Raw genomic sequence first — 17,498 nt, 5'->3', positions numbered from 1 at the left:
TCAGCGTTGGATGTCTAAGTCGTGATGTGTCTTGTCACCTGGTTTTTTTGTTGGTGGTGGTAGTGAAGCCTGTACTTTGTGTTTTACAGACGTAAGATTAGCTGGTTCCATTTATTTTAAAATGGAACTGTTCACGCTGGCATGGGCAGTCAAGAAGCAAATTTAAGAAAAGATGACGGTAATTTTTAGTTGTTCACCTTTTTTTGGATAGGGAGATTAACAGTGTTCAGAAAGTGGTCCACGGAGACATGCAAGCTGTCATCTGATACCTTTAGTAATTGTAAATGTGAATCATCAGAACAAAAGGGGGAAAAAAAACCCCACCAAACTTTATGTTTTAGAATAATAGCCTTTGTTGTGAGAATTGCAAGGTGGCCAGGCACACACTACATGTTCAGTTTTTATCATCTCAAAGCACAAATCTAAAAGCTACCTTCTCATTGCCTAATTGCCTTAGAGGGCTTGTTTCATCAGGAAGGAATGATGTTCTTCACAGAAAAAAATAATGTGACCGAATAATGGTCCCAAGCATCTCTGGGCTGCCCGTGTTACATGGTTTTCAGGCTTTTCTCTGTGATCTATAAACTCCTCTCTGAATTGTACCTTATATTTAATAGCATTTTTCTCCGGGTTAATTCCCTGCTAAGAAACAAAATGCTTAAAATGACTCTTTTTTTTGCCCCCCCAAATCGATGGTGTACGTACACACACACACACCAACTGTAGAAACGTGTGTTCAGCGCATTAGCAAGCTGGATTTTGTTTGTACAAAATCCAGAAGCCACAGCTAAAGGAAGTTGTAGATGGTTACAGCAACAGGAGACGTTACCACAGACAGTGTCACATGTATTTTGTGGGAGCCAATGAATTCGTCCTGAGATTTAACTACAGCTTTGTGGACAGTTCATGTTTTAAAAAAAATTTTTTTTAAATAAATTTTATAAATTAACATATGAGATTTTTCCTGGAAAAAAAAAAAACACGTAAGTCAATTCCAGTAGCATCCCTGGTATTTACCATTTTGCCTTTAAATTCAGGAGGGGGTGAAGAAGTGGACTGCAAGGTTTTTACTGTTTAGGAATGTTTTCTACCAAATGGAGGAGGGGAAGTTTTCCTATTTTTTAAGTAGGGCATTTTTAGTACTTAAGAAGAAGGGAAGCTGACCAATAAACCCCTAACAGGAGGTACAGTGCTATGATTTGCCAAGTCTTTTGTGCAGTCAGACTGGTCTAGTATACAGGATTTTCCCAACTTATGCTGGATCCTTGAGAAGGCCTATAAATAAGACCATTTGTTTGGTCTCAAGATGACTTGCATTTGCAAACTGAAGAATGTTCCAATAGAAGTTTCATGGTGACGCACCAATCTGCAAACTGGCTCAGCCAGTAGTCAAAACAAGTCACTACAAGATCTGGGGAGCTGAAGTCTTTGAATGGGTCAGATTATCCCACGTCTAATTTGGCACAGATAAATTTGGGCTATAAATATGCAGCCTTCCTTTGTATTTTCAACTTGAATGGGCTGAAGGAAATGAGGAAAATGTGTGTGAACCTAAGGGTGATTCAGAAACATGAGATTACTGTAGTGAAGCTGAAAGTTACTCATTTATGGTAGGGTCATTCTGTTTATTAACTGAGCAATAGTTCATTTCCGAGATTGGAAAATATCCTATTCTTTTTTCTGCCTTTATTGGGATATTGACATATACCACATGTAAGTTTAAGGTGTACAATGTGGTAATTTGATACATGTATATATTGAGATGATTACCGTAATAATCACCTATACCCCCAAGTATAATTACCTTGTGTGTGTATGTGTTGATAACATTTAAGATCTACTCTCTAAACAAATTTCAAGTAAATAATATAGTGCTGTTAATTACAGTCACCATATGGTAGATAAGAACCCCAGAACTTACTCCTCTTATAGCTGGAAATTTGTACACTGTGACCCACATCTCTCCATTTCACCCACCCCGCAGCCCTGACAGCCACCATTCTGCTCTCCATTTCTATGAGTCAGCTTCTTTAGATGTCACATATAAGTGACATTATGCACTGTTTATCTTATTCTGTCTGATCTATTTCACTTAGTATAATTCTCTCAAGGTCCGTCTATGTCATCACAAAAGACAGGACTTCCTTCTTTTTAATGGCTGAATAATATTCCATTGTGTATATATCACATTTCCTCTATCAATTTATCTGTCAATAGACACTTAGGTTGTTCACCTACCTTGGCTATTGTAAGCATTGCTGCAGTTAACATGGGGGTGCAGATATATCTTCAAGATAGTGATTTCCTTTTTTTTTTTTTCAGATATATACCCAGAAGGGGGATTGCTGGATCACATGGCAATTTTATTTTTGATTTTTTAGGAACCTCCATACCATTTTCTATAATGTCTGTAGTAATTTACATTCCCACCCACAGTGCACAAGGGTTCATTTTTCTCCACAGCCTCACCAACACTTGTTTCATATCTTTTTGTTTTGATAACAGCCATTCTGACAGGTGATATCTCATTGTGGTTTTGATTTGTATTTCTGTGATGATTAATGATGTTGAGCATCTTTTCATGGATCTGTTGGCTATTCATAGGTCTTCTTTGGAAAAATGTCTATATTCTCTGCCCATTTTTAATCAAATTATTTGGAGTGGGTTTGGTTTTTTTTTTTTTTTTGCTATTTTTTATGAATTCCTTCTATGTTTTGAATATTAACCCCTTATCAGATAGGTGGTTTGCAAATATTTCTCTCATCCCATACGTTGTGTTTTTATTGCACAGTGCAGAAGCTTTTTAGTTTGCTGTAGTCTCATTTTCTATTTTGCTTTTCTTCTTTCGCATTTGGTGTCCTATCCAAAAAAATCATTGCCCAGACCAATGTCAAAGAACTTTACCTCTATATTTCCATCTAGGTTTTTTACAGTTTTAGGTCTTATATTGAAGTCTTTAATTCATTTCCAGTCCTTTTTTATGAGTGTTATAAGATAAGGGTCCAATTTCATTCCTTTGCGTGTACATATCCAGTTTTCCCAACACCATTTATTGAAAAAACTGTCCTTTCTCCATTGAGTATTCTTATCTCCCTTGTCAAACATTAGTTCACTGTATATGCAAGGGTTTATTTTTGGGCTCTCAGTTTTGTTCCATTGATCTATGTATCTGGTTTTATGCCAGTGCCATACTGCTTTGATGACTATAGCTTTGTAATATAGTTTGAAATCAGAATATATGATGCCTCCAACTTTATTCTTCTTTCTCAGAATTGCTTTGGTTATTTGGGTCTTCTGTGATTTCAGACAAATTCTTGGATTTTTTTCTTCTATTTCTGTGGGAAAAAAATCCCATTGTTTTGATAGAGATTGCATAGAGCTCATAGGTGGCTTTGGGTAGAGTGGCCATTTTAATGTAATTAATTCTTCCAGTTCGTGAACACAAGATCTCTTTCCATTTATTTGTGTTTTCTTCAAGTTCTTTCATCAATGTTTTATAATTTTTACAATGTCTTGTAATTTGTTCTTCAGTTAATACATGAGTGCTTAAATTAATCTGAACGTCTGTAATTGTAAGCTGGAAATTGAGTCATTTAATAACATTTAGCTCTGGGAAGGATAAACACTCACAAGACTCCTGGTTTTCATAGGAGTTTGTGTGCATAATGCAGGAGTCCCACGCCTAAGCACCTACAAGACAGGCAGGTGATGCAAACTAGAGGTGTGGACCTGCCGAGTGCCTGCCTCAGCTAAGAAAGAAGCTCCTTATTGCTGCTTGCCAATTAATGCCAGTTGTTCCAAATTTTCAAGGGACTTGTATTACAAAAACTTTCCTAATTTAAAAAATGTTGGCAAGCAGTTCAAAATTTTAAGAAGCTGTGAGCCAAACAGAAGAGGTCTAGAAGCTGGATTTAACCTGCAAGCCACCACTTTGTACATTTTACCATTTCACAGTAAATGAGCGACAGTTCTGCAAATGTCTTCAAACGATAACCTCAGAATACCCCATCCCCTCCAGTCGCCGGCACTGAAAAGCGGGACTTCTCCTAAGGTCACATCGATCATTGGAGTTGTTCTTCTAAAATGGACAGTTTCCTCCTGCTAGAGATTTGATTTGATGGTGTCAGCATATGAGGTTCCCGTCACCTCATGACATGTCTTCTTTCAGGCCTGATGGGATTGGAACTGTGACTGTTGAGGAAAAGGAACGTTTTGAAGAAATCAAAGAGAGACTCCGCATCCTGCTGGAAAATCAGATAACACATTTTAGGTAAGGATCTGGGGCGAAAGGGCTTTTTAGGAGGGTGAGACTGGGAACGGGCAAATTAAGGGCTTGATTTGCTAAAACTAAAGTTATCAGGGACACACTGATAGTTAGAAATAGCTGAATGAAAAAGCAAACCAAGACAGGGTTCCCCAATAGCCAGGAGACTAGGAAATCTTAAGGTCATTTTATTTCCACTGAAAGGACAAAGCTCTCCTCGTGTAAGCTGACCCCAATCATCAATCTGTCTAAAAGAATCTACTACAACATTGGATGTGATGCTTTTTCAAGGCTTCCAAACAAAACAGTGCAAAATCCTGTGAATCAATTCACTTGAACAGAGAAGGAAGGCAGTGGTACCCAGAAGAGCATCTCCACCTTCTCCATTACCTGGAAACAGGACTAGCTGGCTATGCACAGGAAGAAATGTGCATCAGCCTTGACACACTCAAGGCAGCCAGTGGACCCAGCATTTGAGCCTTGCACAGCACAGCCCACTTCTCCCTTAGAGTAAATGACACATTTTTAATGCTGCCCTGGTGGTTTTGGACCAGAGATCTTGGAATAGGAGCTCATAGATAATAAGACCTTTTATAATAACATAATAAGTAGTTCCTATTTATTAAATCCTTCTGTGTGTTAGAGAACTAGAACTCATTTTTTTTAAATTCTCAGAACAATTTTTAAGGTAGTTATTATAATCTCCAGTTTAAAAGGAGTAAACTGAGGCTGAGAGAGGTTAAGTAACTTGCCCCAGGCCACTCAGCCAGCAAGTGGAAGAAGTGAGATGCATACACAGGATATTCTGGGTGTCCCCAGCCCATCCTGCTCCCTTTGTGCCACAAGGGGGAGTGTCCCGAAGGGCTTGTGACAGCCTGAAATAGTCATTAGAACTCTCAGTGGTACCTGATACGGTTCTATGTCTGTGCCATCAAAAACCTCCTGGATAAATCTTTATTGGCCATACACCCTATGCAACGTTCATTGCCGGTAACAAAAGATCGAATAACAGTTAAAACCTACCATCAAGGAAGGGCAATTAGTAGAATCACAAATTTGCTCAAAATACACTCTTTTATTTCCTATCTTAATTTTGGGGGTGGGGATTTAAGTAAGTGTGTTTGGATTTGTGCCTGTTTCAACTAATATTGTTTTAATGCTGGTCTCAATAATAATGTATAAATTTATATTTGAGCTAACAAATGCTTCTCCTTCACAATAGAAATCTAAACAGAGCCTCATGTCATCACTCAAAATATTCTTTTCTGTTGCAGACATTTGTGGAGTCTCTCTTCAGTCATTATTCACACATACACGTATATACATTATATACACACATATATGGTGTGAATTCAGATTAACATAACACAACGTGACAAAATAAAAAGCGCTTTCTGTTCCTCAGAGAGTTGCTATAGGGATCAAATTGCACGAAATATGCTAACATGCGATTGATCTGGGCAACCTGAACATTTCTTCTGTCTTTTTTAGGTATTGCTTTCCGTTTGGTCGACCTGAAGGTGCTTTGAAAGCTACTCTCTCACTCTTGGAAAGGGTAAGAATGAAAGTAAAAGGCAGATGACATATACACAGAGACACGGACATAATTATCATGAAATAGTGTGGTTGAATGACCTGGTTTGTAGTTTTTAAAGGATTTGTTTACCGTTCATCAAATATCAGAATAAATATGAAGAATAGTTAGGATATATTGAAGATCCGTTCCTCGCCCTTCCCTGGTTCATGGACAGGCTTTGACATCCTAACTCTGCACTGGATTTTTTAAAATTTTCTCTTTAACAATGGCTGTTGGTCAATTGAGTTGCAAGGAGGCATCCACAACAAATTTTAAGTTGAATTCTTTAAGAAGTATAAACGAGTAGCACACTTGGTTGAACCATCTTGCTGACTTTGTTTTTCCACCTGCAGGTTTTGATGAAAGATATTGTAACCCCAGTGCCACAAGAGGAGGTAAAGACAGTCATCCGTAAATGCTTAGAGCAGGCTGCTTTAGTCAACTATTCTCGGCTATCCGAGTATGCCAAAATCGAAGGTAAGGCCCCCCCTACTCTGTCCCCAATTTTCCATTTAAATTTTGTTATGCCTCCCTGGGGAAGTCTCTCTCTTTTTTGACGGGCACCAGCAAGCAATGGTCCATCTGAGTATGTTAAGCTGCAACTTGAAAGTATTTGAAATGTGATAGCTTCCTTGGCTGTGGTCAGGTAGATGAATGGAAGAGCAGGGGCTCAGGAGACAGTCTCTATAGGGAAGAAGATTGAATATAGGATGTGAGCAGTTAATTAAGATCCCTTCAAAGAGTCTACGTTGGCCCTAACTTTGCTCTGTGGCTAATGTTTTCCTCTGAAAGAGTTCTGTAGGATTGCTACCTTCTTTAAAGAGAGGAAAACAAAATATTTGCTTGTCTGCTGTTGATAGCACTGGAAGTGAAATAAGAATTGAAGGAAGCAACATCAAGATTTTGCTTAACCCTCTTCTTGCCCCTTGAAAGTATCTTATCTTTTGGTAGCTTTTCAGACTTGCTGGCAGGTTAGTATCCAGCTGTCTCTGATGGCTCCTGGTTCGCTTTAGATCATGTTCATTCTCGTTGCTCCAAACCCAGGATGGGTGTCATCACTGCCCTCTCAAGTTTTAGGCAAGCGGTCACTGATGACCGAGCAATCACCCAAAGGCACTTTGAGTCCACTCTACTTGAGAAGATATGGTTCTTTGGGACCTATTCATTTACAAAGGTATTAATCACTTTTCATTGTTACCCTGTTGGCTTCTATAGGGTGATTTGAAAGCCACACCCAACTTGACCAGTGGTGTAAGTTGTATAAATGTGGAAGTTCTGTGTGCACAACTCAGTGTGTCCGTATTCTGGAATCTGATGTTCTCTCACATGTGGAATCACCCAGCTGAAACCAGCAAATGCCCATTGTCTGCCTTCAGGACATGACTGGGAAAAATTAAAAAATAAAAATAAAAGAGACCTAATCACCTCCCCAAACCGCATCACTTACCTTGCCGAAGTCCTCGTTTCCTTGGAGAATTAGGTTAAGATCATGTCAAATTCGCAGTGTTTCGTACATTACGCGTCCTCCCTCTCTCAATTTTGTCTGTCTGACGATGCAAATTGTGTACCAGTGGTAATGAATTCATTGTTATGCATCCAGGGAGAAACACTTAAGAATTGGGCACCAAAAGGATGTTTATCAACTCTTGACTTGGTAATGAGTGACAAAAATAGAGGAACAAGAAGATCGTTACAGGGCTACGTTAGCAACTAATTATCCCAGCATTTGCCTCCCCAGGACATAATGATTGGTTGTATTTGGTAAAGTCCACCAGGCACCTAAATAATTCTAGGCAAGGCCAGAGATGGGATAGGATCAAGAAACGTTCGGTCGCCATGTCTGCTGCCTCGTACGTAGGTCTTGGTCTAGCTATTACTAGGCTTTTGGTAAGATCTGCTCTCTTCTTTCAGATAAATATATCCAAAAACAAACTTTAAGACCTGTAAGTAAAAATGCATTCATTTCCAAAGTAGATCAGCTGGTCTGTAATTTCCTTTTGTGCCTCAATTCTTCTTGGTTGTGTTAATTATCTTCTGCACTGTGACTTTTAGGTCTGGGGATTCTTTGAAGAAACCAATCTTTTTTATTTTTTTTTTTCCAAACTCTCTTTTCAGAGAAGTACCTCATTCCACACTACCTGCTCTCTTCTGCTTCTCTCCTTCCTTGTCCGTGATTGGCTCAGCCACTTTTTGACGTTACCGCTGCAAAAGTGGCTGTGACGCCAATTTCAAAGCATGCTGGGATTGTTAATTCAGACAACCCAACATCCCCTGGCTGCATGTATCAGGTTTTCTTTCATGAACATAGTCCACCATAGGCTGAGGACACTGCAGCTTTAAAGATACCACTACCAGACGGCTTCCTTTTGACGAAGGGTCTGGGCCCAGCCTCAGAAAAGAAATCTTCCGTTTTTACATTTGAGCCCCTCTGTGACCGTTAACAGCTTAGGTCCCTGCGAATTTCGGAAAGAAGTTGTCGTAATATTGCCGGGGACTATGTTTATGAAGAAATACCTCAAGAGCCTTAGATACTAAAGTCTGAAATCCTTAGTATCTTGGAGCCTTCGATCAATGAAATTCTGTTTCCCTTTATTCATGATGTTTTTGGTCATTGTATTCTTGCAAATAATTCTAAAGAGACGTGTAAAATCATGGTCACAATCTCTCTCGTGACTCACGGCATGCTGAATGGTTAATCCAGTAGATCTCCAATTTTGAAACGCCTTTTTCTTTTATCCTGTGTTTATCCCAAAATATTCTGTGGCTATTTTCCTTTGAGCTAATGTAACGTTTTCCTCTAACCTATGACCTTTGACCTCTTTACCTCTGACCTAAGCCTCTTGCATGCCCAAATCCTCTTTTATAGGGAAAAAGAGAGAAATGTATGAGCATCCTGTCTTCTGCTTGGCCTCCCAAGTGATGGATTTAACCATTCGTGAGTACCTACCACCTCCTCGCCATGCTGTCTTCACTCCTTCTGTTTTCATTATTTCAAGAAAATCCAGATCCAAACCAACTCACTCTCCTTGCTTCAAGTTTTTTAGCATTGGCTTGTCTGTTGATTCTGTCTGTGAAACCCAGTGTGAGAAGTCCAGTCACTTTTTATCAGCCTAACACAGGTTAGACAATTATGCCATTTGTTTGTGATCAACTCAGATTTGTCTGTTAAGTGTTTCAGTTATCCTCTGTCTGTGACCTGAATGCATTTTTACTTTGCTTGTGTGTAACCCCAATCTGTAAAGGGCTTGTCACTGGTACACAATCAAAAGGTAGCAGCTAGGTGGGGAGCAATGTGTCAGGTGTCAGGTAAAGGACAGCTGGGGGCAGACCCGTGCCTTCTTTTCCATGTTTTAAGATGTCCAGCTATTGTGGGTATAAGATCACACAAGGTGGTCCATTCTCTGTCAAAATTAGATCTTCTGCGCCTCCTGTCTGTTCTCTCTCAAGCTGGGAAGCTTTTCCTTGTTCTTTCTGGAGATTTTTGACTTGTCCTCGTCCTCAAAGCTCTGGCTAGAACATATGACTTAATTGTCACTTGGATGGTTCATGTATGTTTCATAGATTGATTTCACATGAAACTTAATTTTACTAATTTTCTATTTGTGCAGCATTTTCCACCTCTGTGAAGGAGCCTTTTTTTTTTTTTTGCTGGCCCCCACACTTCCGGGCGGTGGGACCCCCCCAAGGGCAACCTTTTCTTTCCAATATCATGTATCACGCAGAAGTTGGGGGGCATTTGGGTTCACTTGCTCATTAATCCTGCATATGTGTTCTTGTCTCTCTCTCTCTCTCTTCTCTCCTCGTCGTGCGCTCTTTTTCAAATAGAGAATCAGAAGGACGCAGGTGAACCCGTTGTCTATGCATTATAAACTATCAGGACTGTGGAGTTATATTCAGTTTTTGTTTTGTTTCCGTTTTTCAATAGCTCCTTAACGTATGTGCTCCCGAAGACTGATGCGGAGTTGCAAGAATCCTTAAGGAGTTAATTTGTGCTGTCTCACTATATCTCATGCCCGCTGGATGTTGACCTCCTCCTAGAGTAGAATTTCGTAAAAAAGGCCTCAGCTTTGAAGGAACAAAACTCTGATTTGCTGTGGAGCTTCATTTCCTCTTTGGTTTCAGGATTCCAGTGATTTGGCCTCACGGGCTTTTTTTTTTTTTTTTAAAGTTGCCGACCCAAATTAATCTGCCTTTTTGTTTTTCATTTCTTTTTTTTTTTTCTTTTCTGTTTTCTGCCCTATTGAGAAGTTTGTGTTCTTTGATGAATGTGTATCAGCCAAACAGAGAGGAGTTGTGTCTGTGTTGTTCTTGTGTGTGTCATGTGATGAGGAAGGATGCACGCTCAGGTGCCCGGACAGGGGCCGTTGCTGGAAGTTTCCTGAGAGGAAAGCTCTTAAAAGTTCTCTGGCTTGGGGTATTTTCTTCTCGTTTGGTCCTGAAGCTTCTGAGCATCTTCTGAGGAGAGCTCTTAACTTAAAACCTTAATCAATATCTAGTATGGGTCATTGCTTTAAGGTCTAAAGGATTCTCAAGATAATTATCATTTAATCAAAGTTGAACGTATTTCAGATCAATTCAGAAAGCATTTTTGAGCACATGCCAAGCACCAGGCTACCAATAAGTATTTGAAGACCCACAAACCTATATTCAAGACATACGAGCCTTTCTCTCCTTGGAAGGGAAGGTATTTATTCATTCACTCATTTATTCATTCATTCATTCATTAGACAGGTGCTTAGTGGGAGCCTACCATATGCCAAGTACAGGGGTAAAAGCCAGGGACTGTGTGAACAAGAGGGAAATAGCTGGAGCATATGTGTAAGCGGGTGAATAAGTGTGAATTGCAAATTCAGTACGCAGCAACACCGATCGGCAGAGTTATGTCTAAGAGGGCACTGTCAGGAAGCCATGGGAGTCTTCACGAGGGTGGTAAGCTTGAGCTGCATCCTGAAAGATGAGGTAGAATCAGTGAAAGGGAGATGGGATTGGAAAGAGGAGAGGCGTCGTAGATAAAGAGAGTGGCATGTGCAAATACCTAAAACCGTAGAGCTCATAAAAACAGCTAAAGCTTATGCAGTGTGTATTTCAGGCCACATACAACTCTAAGTACTTGACATGCGTTCATGCATTTAATCATTTTGAGTCCATAAAACCCCTCATGAGGTAGATGCTACTATTATTCCCATTTTACAGATGAGCAAACTAAAGTATGGAGAGGTTAAATAACACGCTCCTAGAAGAGCAAGTGGGAGCACCAGAATCTGAGTCCAGGTAGAGGCCACACTCTTAATGACTCTGTAATTCAGTGTGGTTGCAAAAGTGGGTGAAATGATGGCAGAAATGGGTGCTGATGGTGGCAACAGAGGCCAGAGGCATGACCTCAGAGGCCTTTACGTGCTTTCGTGATACAGAGTTCAGACTGTGTCTCATGGCCCAGAGTTTCCTCACCTGGAATCTATACCAACTTTTGCACGTGTATGGATTTTTCACAAGAAAAAAATCACACCTGTCTCCCTTCCATAGGTGACAGGGAACCAGTGAAGGCTCTTTAAGCGAGGGGACGCCTTGGTGACTTGCACTCCAGGAAAAAAATCATCCTGGCAGGGATGGAGAGAAAGGATTGAGGAGGAGGAAGAGAGTAAAACTAGACCTCAAAGTTAAGGCCCAAGCCGAGCTGGGTTTGAAACTTGATGCGTCCAAGGCCTCTTCCAGGCAAAGCAGATCTCAATCTCAGTCATAATCACTTCTTTCCTGACCTTTCAATCCTTTTTCTTACCTTCCCCTTCCCTTTTCAGTTTCCACAGAGGGAACAAAGCATGAATACATGGATAGGTATGCCAGACCAACTGTGGGACGTGGCTGGGCACAGCTGGACTTCCGTGTGCACATTGGGGTGGAATACAGACCACTAAGGGGTCCTTTAGTCAGGCCGTGCCTTGAGAGGCTATGGGACCCTGCAGATGGCATTTTGGTGGGCTTACGCTTTCTGTCTGGTAGCGTTATTAGAAATTCTACGTTCAGTTCAATGACAGAATCTCAAAAAAACAGAAAGATGCAAAAGGCTGTTACTCTACTACAGAAAAGCTGTGACTGCTGCAAATGAATTCTATTCTTTTAGATGTATTTCCGTTTAAACTGTCACACGTTCTGAACCCAGCAAGCTCTGAGAAAGTCTACACTCCTGTTCTTGAACAAATACTTGCCTAATTTTCTGAGCATCGTAACAATTCTGCTGGAACTTGAAATACGGCAAGGATTTGCAAAATTAGATGGATTGATAAATAGACAGACAGACAGACAGGCGGACATTCAGACAGATATAGGTAGCACACCTATGGGCCCAAGCACTGTGCTGAGGACTTTACCTGGGGGGCCTGATTCAATCTTTCCCTTATTTCCATAGAAAAGGCTTCATTATTGCCCCTCTTACAGATGAGGGGGCTAAGATTTGGAAAGGGTAGGTGACATTCTCAAGCAGAATTTGAACCCAGATCATTCTAAATTCAAACACCATGCTTTTTTTTTTATTTTTTTTTTTTGTCTCTTCCCACCATATGGCACTTGGACAATACCCTTTCACTCAGTGGATAAACTCAAAAGTACTTACAACTTTTAATCCAGGAAGACCACCAAAGAACAGAGCGGGCTTTTCTGGGACCAGATAATTGCCAAGATCTTTCCACTGTGAAGTCTTCCTGAGGGCAGTTGAGATTCCCTGAGATGGCCAGAGAACTGAGATTTTTTTTTATCTCCCCAGTTGAGAGAAACCTTCTAGAGCAGGTCAAATCCATCCAAAGGACTTCCCAGCAGATGCTGTAACGTTGAGGTTCTGTATCTTTCCCTCTCTCCATCAAATTTCTAGGTCCAATTCCAGCTGAAGGAGAACAAGAGAGAGCCCAGCTTGCCATACTGACAACACACAGCGTGGAGTCCCCCACGCAGGAGGCCCGTGAGGGCAAATCCCATCTCAGCAGGATCCAGGCCAACCGAACACAAGGACCATCTCGCTCTTGTCTCATACACGAGGGACTAAATGTTCCTCTTTTCGTCCTTCTGGTTTTATGATACATAAATCAGGGTTTCCAAGCCCACATTATTTTGTAGACTAGTACCTCATCTATACGTTATAAAAAGTGAGGAAGGCAAGGAGAAACATATTTCAAACACTGTCACAAAGGAGATCTTGGAGAAAAAGAGGGTGCGTTAAAAATATGCCATGAACCAATAAATATGAAACTAGTGTCTCTTCTACCAGAAAAAAAGACAAGCTGCTGCTGCTGCTGCTGCTGATAATGATAACAACTGTCATCTATTGAGAATTTAGAGGGAGGGTATAGCTCGGTGGTAGAGAGCACACTTAGTGTGCATGAGGTCTTGGGTTCAATTCCCAGGACCTCTTTTAAGATAAATAAACAAACCGAATTACCACCCACCCCTGAAAAAGAGAATCTAGTATGAGCTAAACAGACGCATGAATGTCATTTAATTTTCACAACAGTTCTATGAGTTTTATTACCATCTTTAGTATATGAATTTATTGCAATATTTCATTGACTCCAAAAACCATCAGTTGTGAGATGCCCCATTAATTTATGTACCCCTAAGAATAAAGCAATGTTGCCAACTAAACTGTGATACACCACCAAATGTAAGATGCATCCATTTACACTCCATGAAATAAGAAATCACTCTTTCGTCTATAGAAATACGGAGAAATGGAAACAGATGTTAAGTGACAGGACCCAAGGTCACACAGCTGGTCAGTGACAGAGACAAAATTGGAACACGGGCCTAATTCCAAAGCCCACACTTTGAACTTGTGTACGATGAAATAATTGTGATTATTAGTGATAAAATTCTAAGGCCAAAAAGGGGCTTCTCATTCACCTAATCCCAAACCTTCATTTGATAGATGGGGAAACCAAGGCTTACACAGAAGAAGACAGTTTCAGGTTAAGATGGGCAGTGAGTGACTCTAGTCTGGGGTCCTGCACACTCTTCAGGGCCTTCAGCCACCCCCGCCCCCTCACTGGGCTGCCTTCTCTTTCAGCCAAGAGATAACGGCCCCACTCCCAATCCATTGACTGGCCTGAGTTTCCCGTATGACAGCTAAAGGTGTCCAGCATCCATATACTAGAATTCTGTATGCACAGCTCCAAGAAAATGGCACCCCAGGGCTAGCCCGAGCAATTGACATTTGTTATATCAAAAATTTAAATCACAATCTCGGCTCCCATAAGTTGTTTAAAAACGTCTTTGAGTCTCACTTTTATTTTCTGCAAGAGGGGCTAATCATGGTTCCTCCTCCCAAAGGGTTGTTGCAAAAATTAAAAGACAGATTCCACACAAAACTCTTAACACAGTGCCTGGCACATAGTGAACACTCATTATTTTGTGCCTATATCTATAATTTTATGTATGTTGTTATTATAAAAATATAAATTATGTTATTATTTGCATATTATTATTTAAAAGGAAACTTCCAAATCCAAATGTGCAATATAGACATATCGTTTGATCTCAGAAATGGAATAGAAAACAATGTTTCTCAAAATTTAATGGGGATCTTGTTAAAATGTAGATTTTGACTTGCCTGGAAATCTGCATTTCTGACAAGCTCCCAGGTGATGCCGATGCTGATACAGGGGTTGTAATTGGGATGTCAGCAGAATATAGGGAGCAGTTGATTTATCTTTTTATCCTAAATTTCAAAGTGAAATATTGCAATCTAGTTGCATATATGTTTGTTAAATACCCACTAAGTTCCAGGAGCCGTGCCAGGTACCAGGGAAGGGAGCAATGAGGAAAGGCAGTCGAGGCCCCTACCCTTGGGGGGAGCTCACAGTAAAGTGGAGAACACAGGCATAAAGCAAGTCATTTCATTCTGGTGAACTGTGCTGTGGAGGGAAATGCAGGATGCTGCAGGAAGGCAGCACCAGGGGACTTCACCTACGCTGGGGTCTTTGATGCATGGCAGGGAGCAGGATGTCATGGAGGTCAAGAGCTGATTCCCCAATGTGTTCCTTGCCTCGTTGAAGTGTTTGTCTCTGCTCATCATCCTTCCCGATACCCCAGGATCCTGCCCCAGAGAGTTTGTGGCCATACATGTGAAAGTTTATTTGGGAACTAGGTAGACATTTAGTAGTACTATTAAATCAGTATTCTTGCCATAGCAAGTGACAAGCAAAAAACAAAAACCACAACCTTAAATAGCTTAAGCAAGAGAAGGTAATTTTTGTCTGTGTAGCTGGGAAGTGTATGGAGGAAGTGGACTCAGACACAAAGACTTTTTGTGTGTTTCGATCTCTCCAACTGCTGACAGGTTTCTTTAATGTGACTGGGGGTCATGGCTAGGATCAACATAGCCACAGATAGCACCAGGTTTTTTAATATGTAAAAAAAATTTTTTTTGAAGTTTAGTTGATTTACAATGTTGTGTTAGTTTCTGGAGTATAGCACAGTGATTCATATATATATATATATATATAAAATCTTTTTTAGATTCTTTTTCATTATAGGTTATTATAAGATATCGAATGTAGTTCTCTGTGCTATACAGTAGGACCATGTTGTTTAGCTCTTTCGTATACAGTAGTTTGTATCTGATAGCACCAGGCTTTTTTCCTAGCTGATGACCCTACAGGAAAAGGAGCTTTCCTCTCTAAGAAACTGTAGAAAATTCCAGTGAAGGGTCTCATTGGCCCAGTTTGGGTCACATATTCATTCCTGAGCCAATCATAGTACCCATGACGATGCAGGGTACTGCGGTTGCCGTAGGTGGGCTCACATGACTGCCCCTATAGGGTTCATTGTTTGGCATTCCCACTAGAGCCACATGGGGTGGAAGAGAGGCTGTTCTCCTGAGCAAGATGACCCCACATACAAGAATAACAGATGTCCACTACTGTGTCAATCTAGAATTAAGCTTAGTTTTCTTAGGTGCAGCAGCTCAGTTTCAAGGACAAGATCTGACTCGAGATCCAAAGGTACCAAATTGGAGAAGAAAAAAATCATAATAGCATTTTTCTTTTTCATGGATATTATTTAAGTACAAGGAATTTTAATGATCTTAAATCATTTTTTCATTGCCTGAAGATGCCGGAAGTTCTTCTCTGGTTTGGCAGGTTAAGTTAGAATGTTTGCTATTCAGCAATTCAGCTTAATACCTTTGTTAAGTAACCGCGGGTTCTGGGTAAGAGATAAAAGTTGCTGTATAGTTTTTATGCGTGTTGCAAGAACAGAGTATTTGGTTTTCTATGGAAGCACAGTACTGGGCAGGACCCACTGAGGATTTCCATCCACTAATATTTGAGGACCTGCCCTGGGCAAGGTACTGTTCTAGCCCCTAGAAATACAGAATCCACTGGGCACAGGGGGAGACAAGCATGCATATAATTAGCTCTTTTTGAGGGGCCATTAGTGTTCAAGGAGAGGTATGGACGGAGGAGCTGAATCTTTGCTATGAAGGCATAAGTCTTGTTATGCAGTAGGTGGGGGTGGACATCTCTTAAAGTCTTTTGAGCTGGAGTCTGACAGGTGCTTTACAGAGATCACTGTGGCTCTGCTGCATGAACGGTAAACTGCAGGGGAAGGAGGGAGCTAAAGGCTGGCGTGGAGTCTTTAGCAACAGTTGAGATGGAGATGATAAGACTTGAGTTGTATGTCTACTCCCTCGGCAAGAGTGTAGGCACACGATCCCGAACAGAGGAAGATAAAATCCAGAGACACATTGGATATAGGATGGACGGGCCATGCCACCCGTGCGCTTATGGGGAAGAGACAAAGACGGTGGCAGTGAAAAGCGTAGAGAAAACAGTGCACTATTCATCCACCAGTCTTTATTACCATCTACATTACGCTGTCCTAACGATGGAGTCTTCTGAAAGGGAGTGATGAAGATGCAAGGGGATCAGTACATGTGGTAGACGGCCCCACTAAAGAAATTATGTTGAATTATAACCCCGTGCTAAACGTCTGGTCTGCGGAACCATCATTTTAGGGAGGCAGAGTACTCTGAAAAGCCTGTTGTGGCTATCTGCTTAGCTTTCTGTTCCTACTTTAGCTTTTATCCACCCCTCCCCCCAAATCATAGTGAATTCTTCCAGACTAGTTATTTTCAGTAATAGCATCATACAAACACTGGCATCTTCAGTAATACATAAATAGGTTGGAACTTGGTTGTAAGTGGGCTTCCCATCAACCACATCCATCTCTTATGGGGTATTTCAGGGACTGGCAGTTCTCTCGCTGGAACCAGAGATGGTCAGGTTATTTAAGGGCTAATTGGAGAGTCTCTGGCTCCTGGATGCTTCTGTTCCTTGGCTTAGCTGAGCATGCAGAGGAATTCTCTTTTTATTTTTCTGCAGTCACATTTAACTCTCTCTCTGGAAGCCAAGCAGATTTAATTGTGTAAACATGAGCAGTGGTAATTGGGTAAATGAAGTTGGAAACCAAGGTATGATGTTTTTGTTTTGCTCTGTGAGGGGAAAAAAAAAACAGGGAGCTTGTTTTTCTGTGGTGGCAAACCTCACTGTCAGAATTCTGGACAGACAGTTGGCAGGAGGGAATCCCTTTACGAACTCTCATCAAGACCCATTGAGCTGAAATGTGTATCTGCTGCCTCGCCGGTTATAGATCAGCGTGGGGACATTTCATTGT

General features: G+C 40.9%; 1 protein-coding gene across 3 annotated transcripts in view; it reads left to right on the top strand.

Moving 5' to 3' along the window:
• Window positions 1-17,498, top strand: part of CADPS (calcium dependent secretion activator) — a 414,447-nt gene that overhangs the window by 291,210 nt on the left and 105,739 nt on the right. For 2 of the 3 annotated variants that reach the window (XM_072941600.1, XM_072941599.1), the window contains exons 14-17: window positions 4,169-4,270; window positions 5,756-5,819; window positions 6,194-6,317; window positions 8,707-8,775. In XM_072941600.1, coding sequence (XP_072797701.1) covers window positions 4,169-4,270; window positions 5,756-5,819; window positions 6,194-6,317; window positions 8,707-8,775 — 359 coding nt within the window. The remainder of the gene's footprint in view (window positions 1-4,168; window positions 4,271-5,755; window positions 5,820-6,193; window positions 6,318-8,706; window positions 8,776-17,498) is intronic. The other variant, XM_072941598.1, reaches the window with a different exon arrangement.

This window comes from Vicugna pacos, chromosome 17 (genome assembly GCF_048564905.1).
Source record: "Vicugna pacos chromosome 17, VicPac4, whole genome shotgun sequence".
NCBI lineage: Eukaryota > Metazoa > Chordata > Mammalia > Artiodactyla > Camelidae > Vicugna > Vicugna pacos.
The sequence above is the reverse complement of the archived record's forward strand: the minus strand, read 5'-3'. Positions and strand labels throughout refer to the sequence as shown.